This window comes from Egretta garzetta, unplaced genomic scaffold, assembly GCF_000687185.1.
Source record: "Egretta garzetta isolate BGI_Z169 unplaced genomic scaffold, ASM68718v1 scaffold593, whole genome shotgun sequence".
In the NCBI taxonomy this organism is placed as follows: Eukaryota; Metazoa; Chordata; class Aves; order Pelecaniformes; family Ardeidae; genus Egretta; species Egretta garzetta.
Window position 1 is genome coordinate 945,917 of NW_009259106.1, and position 15,058 is coordinate 960,974.

Consider the following 15,058-nt stretch of genomic DNA (forward strand, 5'->3'; position numbering starts at 1 on the left):
CCTCCCTGTGTCTAATACTATTGTAATGAAACCTGCAGTGAGCCACAGCCTGATTAAACTCCTGAAGACTTGGCAAGCACTCAGAAATCTAAATAAACTACCTCATAGGCTTTAGAGAACTAACACTCCTCATCTTGCACCACTACAACTTGATAAAATGGATCTAAATGCTCTAGCCAAGTTTTCAAGAAGTTCTCTGGCACGTAACCATTTTTCTAGCTATTGAGAAACACACCTACCTCCAGAGCACAAGCTAGTTTTGATGTTTCCCATATTCTGTGAAAGAATATACGCAAACCCCACCTGATTTAATAAGATATGCTTATAAAAGTAATTAAGAATATTTTTATTTTAGTTAGTTGAAGGGGAAAAATGAAAGTTTCTGCAACTACTTTTCAGACAACAAGCATACTTTCAGGCATATAAAACAGCAAATAAGTGTTATTTTTTTAATTGGAAGGTGAAACATTACATAATTTGATACTTAATTTATGCAAACACTTCAAACAGTACCTATACTCATGCTCTAGAAACTCATACATATTACTACGTTTAAGTATAGTTAGGCTGCTTTCCCATATCAGTCAACTGAAGAACAATAATCAGCTCACCCAAATAATAACAAAAGGCATAGCAGTGGAAAAAAAGATTTGTCAACTGTCTTTGCTCCCACAAGGTCTAGGGAAAAATATATGACTTGCAAAATCCCCTGAGGACTAACAAATTAAGGCTCATGTTTAACAAAATTCCTAAACTATAAATACATGTTATCAAGAACAGGCCTCTCATACAAAAACTCATCATTTCCTTCAGCTGCTTCCTCTTCCCCAAAAAAGTTAGTTTGAATTTTTGCTGGGAAGAAACTCAGACAGTTTTTATTTAAACCTCCTCCTGACTTACACTGTTGAATCAGCTGGAACTACATGAAAGAGAGCTAGATGTCATCAATATACTAAAACCCTCACAGCTAATGCCTCATTAATAGTAATTTAGATCACCTTATACTCTTTAACATAGAGGGGCAAGTTTTTTTGTGTGTGTGGGCAAGAGAACAGGACCAGAAAAAACATGGATTTTTAAATTTTTGAAACCTTCAGCAAATAAGTGAATGTAAACCATCCAAATTCAGAACACCTATTTCTGCTAGTTAAGTACACAAAGACACCATTTCAGTCAACACATTCAATCTGCAGAGGTAGCAATATGGATATCTAGGCTCATTGCAGTCCAAAATACTTTTCACTTCTCAAGAGACTGTAAAGGCAGAATGAAAGGAAGGTAAGTTATCTGTTGTTGCTACATTCTGTTTTTCTTCTGCTGCTTTTGAATGTAACTCTGACTTTGCTGTGGTATATTTTGTCTCTGTTTTTTCCCATATCATGGTTCAAATCACATACTTCCTTTAAGAGTTTTTTCAGCAAAATCTATGGGAACTAGATCTCTTCCATTAGATAACTACCTTATAAATTACATCCAAGAATTTCCTCCCAAGTTAATGAGCCTTACATAATTGTATGTGCATATTTTCACCCAACAACGACTGAACTTGACATCTGCTACTTATATTTTTATAAAGACCTTCAAATATACTAAGAACCTGCAAAGTTCAAAAATGCCAGGGGCCCAGAAGAGCAGACCAATTAATGCCCCCATTAAGGGCAAAGTTGTGGTTTGAAGTCCCAGAGAACAGTGTAAGTGATAATATCACAGTCAAAAGCCTCAGCTGCGAGAAGTTTGTCTCAGTTCATAGCTTCTTCAATTTCAAAGAATCAAATCTCAAAACATGAAACAAGAATTAAAGCTGCCAGGTAAAGAACTAGGCTAAGAACTGCTGCTGTAAAATAAAACTTTTACATAAATTATCACAGGTTTTCTGAATGCAGATTAAAATTTGCTTAAGTGATACAAGCAGCAGAGAGTGTATATAGACACTCAACCAAAGCACTCTCACTCCTATGTCTTATTTGTGTCCATTTTGGCTGCAAATTTGTAAATCACTTGTTTCATACAACACGGGGTACCAAATAGCATCTATAAAAGATTATTATGGACAAAATAAAATTAATACAATTAGCATTTTTTCAACCACCTAATATTTCCCAAAATAACAGCATAACAAATTAAAATGTGATCCTATACACGTACACAGATGAAAGACTCACAGGCTCCTTTGGGCTAGGAATTAATCTCAACTATCTTAGAGAAACTTGCTACCCAACAAAACAGCTCAAAATATCTCCTTTTAACAATAAAAAAGCCAGCTTTCTTACAGAAGACAAGAGAAGACACTAGCTTTTTTTTGCTTCTAGATTCCGGACAGATAAATGTAGCAAAGATGCACAAATTCAGAATTACTGAAAAGGACTATATGCTCCTCCTCTTCACTGATGGGGAATCATGCTCATACTCTCCAATTTCTTCTTTATCCCTTAATCTGAGTTTGGCATGAAGCAAAAGAAGTTGTAAACCAGCTTGTTCTCAAAGAACAATTGATTACTTTAAATAGTGTTATAAACACTAAAACGATTGACAGGAAGAAAATTCAATTAAACCATCTAGAGGATAAAGACAAACTCTCCCTGTTCCAACCCAGCTCCCTTGTCATTTGCTTAGTATCCAGAAATTAAAAAAAAAGCTAAAGGGAGAAGCTTAGAGAAATGCAGGAATTTCTGCTTACAAAAGCAAAAAATGCAAAAGCAAGACGACCGAAGCCAACCACTTCTGATGTATTAAAGCATACAATCACAAATTGCTCTGTAGCTTAAAATTAATGCTCAGAATGTCAGAGAGGGTATTTTCAGATGGGAAACATCTAGAGAGACAAGAACATCACTTTCTCTCTGGACCTGTCAGAACAGTTTTGCACATCTCTAAAATTAAAACAAGAGTTTTTGAAGCAAGAGGAAAAGTGGACATAAAAGACACACTTCACAATCTGTGACTATAAACTGTATCATCATCTAATATCATCTATAGTAAAAGTACACAGGAATGACCTGACTGTAGCCTGAGCTGCCAGCTTGTATTTTAGTCATGCTGAAAAGTCAAAAAGAAACAGAACATTATGTATGGAAGGTTGTTGACTTTTAAAGAGGCTGGCAGAGAATAATTCAGATTCCTAATGGGAATTATGTCTAACTAAAAAAACTTAACCAGGAACATGGTTATCATAAACAGAAAGTAGCACTCCATGATACAGGACGATCATGTGGCAGGAGTTTCACTCCATGCTGCATTTAGCACTGTAATTTAGTTCCTGTGGGTACCAATGGTGAGATCACTTTTGAACATGCTTATGCAACTAAAGCACCCGAGGTGGTTTAATGACTTTGCACCAGCACCAAAATAAAGTATTTTTCCATGTTGGCATCAAAGAAAGAACTACTGATTCTTAGTAACAAACAAAAGTGTTTGCTACTGAGAGGGGGAAAAAAAAAAAAGCAACTTCTAACAGAACTTTTGAAATTATGCTTTGAATCCTGCCTACCCCATCCTCTCCACAAATCAAATCAATTACTCAATGTTTGCAGCATGTACTTGCAGATAGACTTGTATTCTGCCTAACAGCACAAACTATACCAAACCCAATTTTGTTTGCTCAGTTCTCACAGGTATTTTCTGAAGGACAGGGTGAAAGAAGTATAAAAGATTACATGGATTAGTATATAAGCAGTTAGTTGTTTGCAGTATTAGATGTACACCTCACATGCAAAAAAGGGACCTAGAGGTCCTTCGTGGTGGACACCACATTGAGCTTGAGCCAAAAATGTGCCCTTGTGGCAAAGAAGGGTAATGGTATCCTGAGCTACATTAGGAAGAGTCTTGCCAGCAGGTCAAGGAAGGTGATCCTTCCCCTCTCCTCAGCACTGACAAGGCCAAACCTGGAGTACTGTACGCAGTTCTGGGCTCCCCCAGTACAAGAGACACACAGACATATTGGAGAGTCCAATGAAGGGCCACTGAGATAATTAAGAGCATCTCTCCTATGAGGAAAGGCTGAGAGAGCTGGAACTGTGCAGCCTAGAGAAGGCTTAGAGGGATCTCATCATGTACCTGACGAGTAGGTACAAAGATTATGGAGCCATACTCTTTTCAGTGGTGCTCAGAGAAACACAAACTGAAACACAGGAGGTTCAGTCTGAATATCAGGAAACAGTTTTTCACTGTGAGGGTGACTGAGCACTGGCACAGGTGGCCCAGAGAGGTTGTGGAGTCTCCATCCTTGGAGATACTCAAAAGCTGTCTGGACACCATCCCGGACAACTGTCTCTAGATGACCCTGTTTGAGCAGGGAGGTTAGACTTATATCTCCTTCAGAGGTCCCTTCCAACCTCAACCACTCTGTGACATTAAAATATGAATCTAAATATGAGGAGATTATTAATGGGTTCAAGATTAACATACATTTAACAGTAGGATTGTACAGATGGTCCACAGATGGAAGGAGTCATTAACAATAAAAGAACAAAGCACTGCTACAGTGCAACCTGCATTATTCAGTAAGGCAGGGGAAAAGCACACTGTGTAATTGTCAATAATAGGTCACCTGTATGAAGAACGAAGAATGTGAAATACATTTATTTGGATGAGAGTGATTATTACATCACTACTGACAGTGAAAATTTGTGGGATCATGGTGGATATTTAGCTGAACATAAACTTTGTGCTATACTCAGGCCAAATGAATGGATGCAAATTCTCAAGATCAGACTAACAGGATAGAAGTAATAGGGTTATATTATCAATATTTTCATTGCTGAAAATGACCATGCAGTACCATACCCAGTTTTAGAATGCGCTTACCATGTGCTTACCATGCCAGAAGAAAGTACTGGAGATAATTCAGAAAATAACAGCATCATAATTTTAAGGACTGAAAAACATTAACTTAGAGTCCCAAAGAAAGTTATCAAAATGCAACTTCTCAGCTGTGACCAAGCCAGACCTAAGCATTTACTTAAACAGCAAAAAGTTGATCCTAGGAGACAGACAATTCTGCCTTCAATTTTGCAGACAAATGTGTAAAATGATCCAAGTGCTAAAAGTTGAAGACAAACCCAACAAATTTAGCAACAAGGCTATTCATCATGTTTTACTTGCTTTGAAAGACTGAAAGGATAATTAAGACACCTAAACAAGATCAAGCCCCGGGGGTTTTTTTTTTGTTTGGGTTGTTTGGTTTGGTTTTTTGTGTTTGGCTTTTTTTTTTTTTATTTTAAACTAAGTAAAGATTTATTATTCAACTGTGTCATCTCGTCACACCCCCCCCTCCGCCAAAGGTTAGGAGCACAATTTTTGGACTTGAAACAAGAATTAAATTTCAAGAATTCCTATGATCAAAATAAAGGCTTATTAAGTTCCCTTGAAGATGTCTGAAAACTGGTATCCACAATCTTTACTGCAGTTAAGGTCAGGCTCTGATAAGGACTGTATGATATAGGACATTCCAGAGCTTCTCCACCACATGCATAGCAAAATAAAGAATTTCAGTTGGTTTTGGAATGAAATCCTGCACTTCTTGAGCACAATGTCATTTTCTTTGTCCAAAGGAAACAGCAACGTATTTCTTCCTTTAAAAGAAGGCCATTTGCAACAGTTTTTCATATTCATCTCTAAGAACCTAACTTATACATGCTACGTATGTTTCTTATCTGCCAGAGCTATACATACAACTACAATAATCTTATTTAATTAGGAGAAAGCAGGGTTTTGAAAGTCATTTCAGAGAATCTTGACAGTATTAAGACAGACAGAAATACCTGGCAGCTGTGGTCTCAAGTTGATAGTTTTTTGTAAGATCTTGCTTGTTTCCCCACCAGCAACCCAGTAACCTCCCCCCTAGCATAATCTCTTTCCTATTCACGCTGAAAAGAAACACTGTTCTGGAAGAAAGTGTGCTTCTTGTGTTCACTACAGAGAAGTAACAGAGGAAAGCTGGAGAAATGGATCTGCATGACAGGATGAAAACGTTATAGTATCAATAATGCTTTTGCTATAGTTTCATTTATGCTATTGTCTATCACATAGACAATCATCATAAAATCATAATTTCAAATCAGTGTGTAAGAACTTGAGGGAAAAAAAATGACTGCACAGACCAAAGATAAATGGAAAGGCTGAGTTTTCTTAAATGGTACTTACACCAAGAGCAGCTTGGTAGGTAACTTCTGATGGGAAAGTAAATGAAGGCCCTGTTGTGACTGGGCTGCTAGGGGGTGGAGTCACAATTAGGCCTGTAGTACCAATATGAACCTATCAAAGAAAAAAAAACCAAACCAGCAGAGTTAGTTCTGAGTAGTTTAATAAGAACTGGTTTTGACACAGCTGTAAGCTTCATGGTCAAAATCACCAGTACTCTAGTATCTGTAACTTCAGACTAGAACTAATTTTTTGTTAGATAGTCATACAAACTATATTGGATCATGGCTCACTTTTTTTTTCCCCCTACCCAACATTTCAGGAACTTTGGAGTTATACTGAACGAGCAATGTAAGACACACTTTTACCAATGTCAGTTTTCTTTTTTTCCACAGAAAGCTGTTGGATCCCGAAGATGTGCAAGTAAAACATTAACTAGCTCATGTAAAATGACACCAACACTTCTTAGTCTCCATTACTCTCTCTTTTTCCAAAATGTAATCTCTATGCGAAACAGACAGTTGTTCACAAACTAGTGTAGCTTTGAAGAAATTTGAAGAAACGGGAGATTAACAAATAAATAAAACCAGATAAATATTTCTACTTATCACAATCAGATTAATATGGTACATTTCTAGAATTCATGTTATTTTCAAGTTTACCTTTTACTTAAATGCGCTTTACGTTAATATCCAACATCATATTCAATTTAGAAAAAAAACCCAGAAATTAATTCACTCCAGTTTCTAGTTTCCACAGTTTAATAAAAATCTTTGTGGCACTTAAGAAATCAACAACTGTGAAAAAAGTTGGCTTACAAGACCAAAAATATTTGCTACCACTGTATAAAAAGTGTTTTAAAATGTTTTCCTTAAATGCTGTCATCTTGGAAGATAAAATTCATGAAAGCATATGTTAATATTAAGTACATATAATTAATAATTTGAAGTAATCTGACAAGATCAGTAGCCTTCACAGTTATTTAAAAAAAATACACACATGACTTATATTTGATTTCATGTAAATTACCTGAGAAGGGGCACTACAGGAAAGTCCCGTCAGCTCACTTATGCGGGCCGCGGCCGTTGGATTACTGGAGCTGATGAGGACAGGAGGACTAATTTCCATTGAGTGGCGATTCTGAGAAGACTGTGAAGACTTGTTGGACATAGTGAGGGAGGTAAAAGAGTGCCGTTTTTTGGTGTTTTTCTTAGTATCGGTGTGCTTTTGGGTTGAATTGTTGTGGGCTGCCCCAGAGGTACCTTCTCCAGAGTCAACAGCAGAACCTGAGGGCTTATCCAATTCTATCAGCTGTTTGGCTGCTGTGTTAAACTACAAAAGATAGTCACATGTTAGTATTTTTTAATTTATAAAAATCACCTGAATATAACACCCCCCCCCCCCATTTTCATTTTATTTATAGTATATTAGAATTTAAACCATGCAACTTAAAACTGTGACATACTGACCTAGTTGACAAATTAGTCATTACAGAGTCCAGCCATGGATTAATTCAGCAATATCTGCTGCCTGTGTTATCTAAAAGTCAGACTAAATCACAGTGGTCCCCTTTGACCTTATAATATAAAAATCTGTATTACAAACCTTCTTGAATATTCATTTTATTTTAAGCCTTTTCTATTCTGTTCGTAAGTATGACATAAGGCTGCACCTTTGCATGTGGGCTCTTGAAAACATTCCTCCTAGCATCCCTTGGTACTTACGCACATATCTTTAACACTACCAGTAGTAAAAAACAGGCTTCATAAATGCAGATTTAAGAACACAGTAGGACAGACTCAAGATCCAGCTATACCAGTATACTCCCTGACAACAAGTAGCTATACAAGCATAAGACAGTATAAGGAGAAAAGAAACATATATTGGCCATTCTGCGGAAATACCTTCTCAGCTTCTGAATTTTCTCATGCAGAGGCAGCACCTCTGTGCCTAAGAACCCTCAAATGGATTTTTCTTTTTTTTAAGCTTATCTAATGACTTCTTGTTCACAATGGAATTTTCTATTTGTTAATTTGTTACAACACTATTACGTTAAACACAAACAAGTCTTTGCTTTCCAATGAAGAAATATGGAATCCCACACATTTTCTTCTTAAAATGAAATGTAAGCTATGGAAGGGGGGCGGGGGGGGGAACGGGGACACCAACCAACCAACATTTTTCTCAAACCCTTTATTTCCAGAAAATCTTATTTGTATTTTAGAGCTACTGGAAATAATAATGTCAGAACTCTCACTTATTCATGAGCTGAAGCAACAGCAGCGCCAATTTTCTGAACAAGTTAACTAACGTTAATATGTACCACTAAATATGAATACTGTTACTTGGATAAGTGTAGCCAATTATAAAGAAGCAAAAAACCTTTTCTGAAGAACATCATGATGAAAGAATGAGATTAGTTACTGTGGAAGTACTATTTCTATTCTTCAGCATGTTATTTCTTCTCTTTATTTTACCCATTTTTCCACAAGTCTTATAATACCCACTAAGCTCATAAAGAGTTTTAAAGCAGTATTTTACCCTATCAAAACTTTCCTAGGCAAAGAACACATCATTAATCATGAGAGCATCAACACTGATTTAAATGCAGCTCCCACAAATGACAACAGTTTACACCCTGAACACTTTCGTATCTCTGAGGTACAAAAGAATAAGGAATATATATTTTCTTAATATAGAAAAGATTTTCAAGTGGTATTTGAAAGATGAGATCTGGAAGAAAGTTCCATGCATATACAGAAGAAATAGACAAACTAAGTTCAGAACTAGAACTACTGGAACAATGAGGAGTTGACATAAAAGCCTACTAGGATGTAACAGCAGGAAAATTAAAATGATGAAATGCTTGAAGAGGAAGAACTACCCAGAACATACTGCAGTGGAAGAGGGGCATGATGGGGGATTTGAAAAAGGAGACGAAGATGAGAACATAGAATTTTTTCCTAGATTTGGTCCTATTGTTGGTCCTTTAGAATGCAGCTGAAGAGAACAGGAAGGATAGAAGACAATGTCACAGTAGCAAACATTCCTAAGAAAGTTGGACACTAGATTTTCCTTCCCGCTAATACTGGACATGGATCATATGGACAAAATAATTTTGTACCACTTGTGTAGTACAGAAGACATAACCATACAGCTTTCTTCAATTAACTTGCACTCCCAAAATACGTAATTTTTTATTTATTAAATTTTAAATTTAGAGTGAACATATTTTTAACAGGCCAGTGAAAACAATGTTATTTTATCATAGATCACTGGTATGAGGGTAAAGGATACAAAACAAGCAGAAAGTAAGACCAAAAAAAGCCTACTCTGCTACTCATCCTGTCAGGGTGCTATCCTTCATCGTGGAAGAACATGCAGGGTTTTCAAAGACTAATCATTTCACGTATTTTGCACATTTTATTTTTTCAAACTCAGATTGCAATTATTCATGTCCTTCCTAAGAATCTGTGTCTTCCATATTGTCTTACACAATGGCTGCAACCACTTCTATTCTTATCTAATCTACTCCCATATTTAGCAAAGAGCCTGTTCACAAATTACACAGGTCAGAGAAAGAAAAGCAGTACTCATTTCTAAAACAAGAACTACGTAATCAGAATAGTTAAGGGATCACCCAGGAGTAAAAAAAGCCACTCTGCTAAAAGTACCCCGAGGTACCTGTTACACCATTTTTTTACATTTGTTTACCTCCTGAAGCTACTAATGCCTGCAGAATCTGATTACTTCTGTACAGTGAATGACTTATCAGAGCAAAGTTAAGGCTCGCCCATCAGGATGATTCAAGACTGAATCAAATATAAGAAACATACTGAGCTTTCTTACGTAGAGGAGAAAGCACATGAAAGCATGAACCTAAACATGGAAGTGAATCGATTACCAGTCTTTTCTTAGAAGCAACCTGAGGACAGCAGCAGTTGCAGAATGTTTGGCAGGATGCAGTTTACTTCTTCCTTAAGAAGAGAAATCAAGAACTCATGTGCATTCTCCAGTGAAATGGCTAGAAACCATTCAAGGTCACCATGGGAATGCATCCCACTCACGCTATGAAGTGTTTCAATACAGCATTCCTTTCTGCAACAAGTACCCCTGTACCTATGCTCACATTTTCTACATCAGTTGTTTTCCTGAACAGATGCATTTGAACCGAAGCTTCTTTACTTTTATATTCACATGCATTTTTCCATTCAACAAAATTCTTGCTGTACCAGGTAGCCTGAAATCCAATTCCCCTTCCCAGTAAAACCAAGGAAACAGAACAACTTTCTAAATGGGGCAAGACAGAAGCAGCCGGCTGAGCCATGGCCCAGTGCTGCGGTAGGGGTCGAGGCTAGCAGTCAGGTTTCTGCCTGCTTGTAGCCGCCTGGAGAAATTATCAAGCAGACTCCCACGCAAGACCTGTTTCAAGGTCTCTTACAGTTGTGCTTTACGGTACTTATTTTACAAATGAATTCAGGTTTTCTTCACTCACACATAGGTAGTTAGAATTTAAATATCATCACTTTCTGAAATTAAGTGAAATCACCATCATCCTCCTCAAATGATCTTTCTATTCATGTTCATCCAGAATTTTCATTTATGCAATTTTACTACATCACCATACATCAAGGAGTCATTTTTCCACATTACCAACACTATTTTTAGTCAATTATTAGTCAAATTCCAATTTCTATATAACATTTCACTTTCACATATATTTGGAAACAAATGAGTAAAGTGTTAAGTGGAACTAAGGTAAACGTTGTCCTTATTTGACGTTATTATTTCTGCTAAGCATCGTTGTGGAGGATAGGTGATACCTTAGAAACCTAAATTCAGCTTTGAAATTAAAGTTTCAGAACAAATATCTTTTGTCCAAACCAGTGGAAGAATAATTTCGCAAATCTTGAACAGATCATAATCATGAGCAAAGTTTAGATTAATTTTTTAAACAAATAGTTCTGTATTGCAGTTTTTGTTAAGGAAATGAATCAAAGCTATGATGCTGGGAGGTTGTCATAGGAATGACAACACTGAGGTTATCACATTCATATCTACGGGGATTAGACTATAATTTTCTACTCAAAATTAACAATCTCTGTTTCCAGGCGTAATATATGACATTCACTTTTAAGGTCCGGGCAGGCAAAACAGTCAAAAAGTAGAGGAAAGTTCCCATAAAAGGTTTTACTTATTCTTCTAAGTTAGCATTGTTACAGAAGTCTGATTTTTTTTTCTAAGCACTTCAAATCAGATCACATCATTTAACAGTGGTAGACAAAGTTTAGCATAGTAAATACAACGTAAAAAGACCATGCTAGAAATCCAGCCTAAAATCCAGTCTAAAATACATAGATACAATAAAACATAAATATGATTTGAAACATTCCTGTTTGGTACAGGAGGAGATGCTAATAAAAAAATGCCAACCTGGCACACTAGGTACATAAAATCTTAAGTCCTCATTGATTAAAATGTCATGTTAACTGATGGATACAGTAGTACAAAATGACAATGAACTTAAAATTGTACTACAGTGAACATTTTAGATCATTTGGGAGTTTTTTTTCTTCTCTACATTTCCATAAGATTGTTTATAAAAAGCTAGAGGAGCTGAATTAATAAAAAGGTGTTTCACAGTTGTTCAGGTTAATTTGGGAAAACAAAAGTTTGTCATTATTTTCTACTGACATTTCGATTGAAAACTGATTCCTTTTCCCTGATTTTTCTTTTTCTATTCTGGGTGTTTGTACTTTTCTAGTTGTTCTCTGTGAGCGCTGAATAACTTGCAAAAATTTAAATACTTTTTAGATTTGGAGTGTGCTTACTGAGTGTTAAACCACATCAAAATGTCAAATTTGAGATCTTTCTAAGAAACGTATGTTGTACCCAGAACTGTACTCACTTCTTAGAAAATAGAATTTAATTGTTTGCAATGTTTTGCATTATTTATTTTTCATTTGCAGATAGAAGTAATTATTTCATAGTGCTATGTGTTTACAAAGAAAGACATAATGTTTTGTGACTCGGTTAACAAACTATACTTTTAATGGCATCACTTAACAAAGTATACTTTTAATGGCATCACCATTAAAATTCCTCTCAAAATGTTTTCAGTCTTAGCTTTTATTATTACCACAAATTCAGTAAGTGAAAGTGATACAGAAAAATAGAGCAGACTAGCAATCACTGAAGCATAAAATGTTCCTCCAGGTAAAAAGTTGTCCTCAAGTATAATCAGACTTTTTCATGGACTTCAACATACCTAAAGTTTATTCTGTGACCTCATCATACAAGAAACATCACAAGTATCAGACCTCTACTACAGAATAGTCATCACAGATGACACTCTTTAAAGTTAACAACTTCAGAAAGTCTCCAGTAAATACAGATGCTAATTCACATTTTTAAAAAATTAAAAAGATTTGGACTAACACACACAAGGCATGTATCTGTCATTATGACAGAAACGTGCAATGATTACAGGATTAGGAAATATAACTAAAAATACCATATTAAAAAATACCTCAAAAATATAAATTACTTCTTATCTTCAGTGTCTTTAACAATAACATACGTAACAATGGCTGATACACTTGTTTGTATCAACTGTCTGCTTATTTTCCAGAACAACAGTTATATAATCTCAGAAAACCAGTATTTCAAAATTCAAATTGATAATTCTCTGCATACCTCCCTGCTCTTCACCACAGCATGTGTTTCAGTTTAGTATATACTGAAAAAAAACCACCTATCTGATCTGAAGTATCCCTTTGGGTATTATTTATTGTTCTAAATTTCCCATATCATTTTAGTGGGGATTTGTGAGTGTCCACACAAGTGCTCGCGCCTGTTCTAAAAGTGTTAATTGAAGAAACATTTTCTTAGTTGATGGAGTTTGTCTGAAAACATCAACAGTGAAAAACATTTTGTGACTGAGTATAATTTTTAACATAATTTTGTTCAGGAGTATATCTCCACTTTGCAAACTTTTGTGGAGTTAACCCAAGTGGCAGTCCTAGGAAAGGACTTTTTCTAACTTGGCTAAATTAAGTGATATAGTTTTAAAAAGTAACACAAATACTTTACTGGCTGAACTGAAGGGGCAGTTAATTGCAAGAAGCTAGGAATGAGTAGCCAGGGGCAAGAACTTCTTAAACTGGCTTTTAAACACTTCTTAAGCTGAAGCCAGAATTGCACTAAGCAGGTTGAAACAATTTTGGTTTTGTTGTTTTTTTTTCAGTAATGTGAAAATTTCTATCCCCAGATATACAGATCCTTACATTAATCTGTAAAAAATGAATATACATATTTTTGCTTTAAAAAAAAATTCTGTGTTCGTTGAACAGTCATATTTTTAAGAAGTTCTCATCTTATCAGGGCATTCAGAAATTGAATTAGTAAAACCTGACTTATTCTTAGTACGATTACACTTTTCTTCTTCTTCTGTCACCTGAGGTACATATTTCTCATCCCACAGCTAATATGAAAATACTTTTTCCTTTCATCATTCTGCCTCTTATTTAAATAGAATCTCTTCAGTAGGAGAAGTGTATCTTACCAGGTAACCATAGCATACCTATCGGAAGACGACAAACACTATTCCAAACCTTTGTATCTTTCCGTAATGCAAATTTTAATAATCATTGTTGCAGCTGTACACCCTATTCTTAATCACCTATGTCCTTCTATATAGAAGATACAGCTTTCAACTCTTAAACCTTAAAAGGCAGAGGAAACTTTCTCAACTGCTACCTATCACTGTAAATTGTCATATCACATATGAGAAATGCAGGAAGATACAGAAAGTTTTATATAAGGATCTTTTGGATGTAAAAGTCAATGCTTTACCTCCTTAACAACAGCCTATATTCTCTGACTTTCTATCTGTGCTATTTCGGTTTTGAGAGGCAGGTATTAGGGAGAGTGCAAAGCTTGCTATTTCTCTGACTTGCTGATAGTGAATTAAGTATCACTGGTTCGAATGCTGAGGTAATTAACTTTCCCAAACTAAGCACACAGATCTTCGATTATTTTAGGTCTAAGACTATTTCTCTCTCATGTTATTTTAGAATCATCACCAGTAATGATTATTTTTCCTTTTAGAAAATGAAATATACAGTGGGCACAACCTCACTGAGGGCCCGACTTTATACTCACCTCAACATACGATATTGGAAATATTCCTATCTTGTCAGCCAGCATTCCTTCTGCCCAGTTTTCATCCACGCGGCGAATTACAGTCAGAACATCATCCTGTGTGAACATGCAGTGATTATGTCTCCCAACCCTAATTAAGCTTTTAATTTAATTTCCCTCCATAACACATGGGTAATCAAAGAAGGCAGTACATGGACAAGAATCGCAGAGAACACACTCTGTTCCAGCCATTCCGTTTCCTATTTTGTCAGAGTTCAGCTAACTGTCCACAGCTAATCTCAGCTATCTGACTTCGGTCCTTAGTGCCAGACATCCTGCCACGTTCAGTCCATGATATTCATCAGCCTCCTTCTAAGTCCTTGGCATTAATCAACAGAACCGCAATCTTTTTCCTTCTCAACTGACTCATTACCTAATCTTCCCTAGATGTTGCTTTTCTACTTAAGTACTTAAGAACACTGGTAAGTGATATGATTTCTTTCACATCTACATCAGGCATTTGGATTAGACGTGGTTTTGAGAATGTTACTTTAAAAAAAAGGATTTACATGCTCATTAAACATTGCTCTCGCTTATACTGAGATACATAATTGTTTCATATGCAAGTTAAAATATTTACGAACATATATGTTTACTCAAGCAAGACTGCAGATTTAAAAAAAAAAAAAAAAAGCCAGTTTGCCAACAAGTTAATCAAAATATGCAAGCTCATGCCAATCATCCTCAGCAGTATTGCTGTTCTGTGCTGTAATAACCA

General features: G+C 35.9%; 1 protein-coding gene across 1 annotated transcript in view; it reads right to left on the bottom strand.

The window, feature by feature from the left end:
* The window catches only part of SH3RF1 (SH3 domain containing ring finger 1), an 89,047-nt gene that overhangs the window by 25,006 nt on the left and 48,983 nt on the right, over positions 1 to 15,058 (bottom strand). Inside the window, exons 3-5 of the mRNA XM_009635322.2 lie at positions 14,302 to 14,397; positions 7,168 to 7,470; positions 6,142 to 6,252 (exon numbers count right to left, since the gene is read on the bottom strand). Of these exons, the coding sequence (XP_009633617.1) occupies positions 6,142 to 6,252; positions 7,168 to 7,470; positions 14,302 to 14,397 (510 nt within the window). The remainder of the gene's footprint in view (positions 1 to 6,141; positions 6,253 to 7,167; positions 7,471 to 14,301; positions 14,398 to 15,058) is intronic.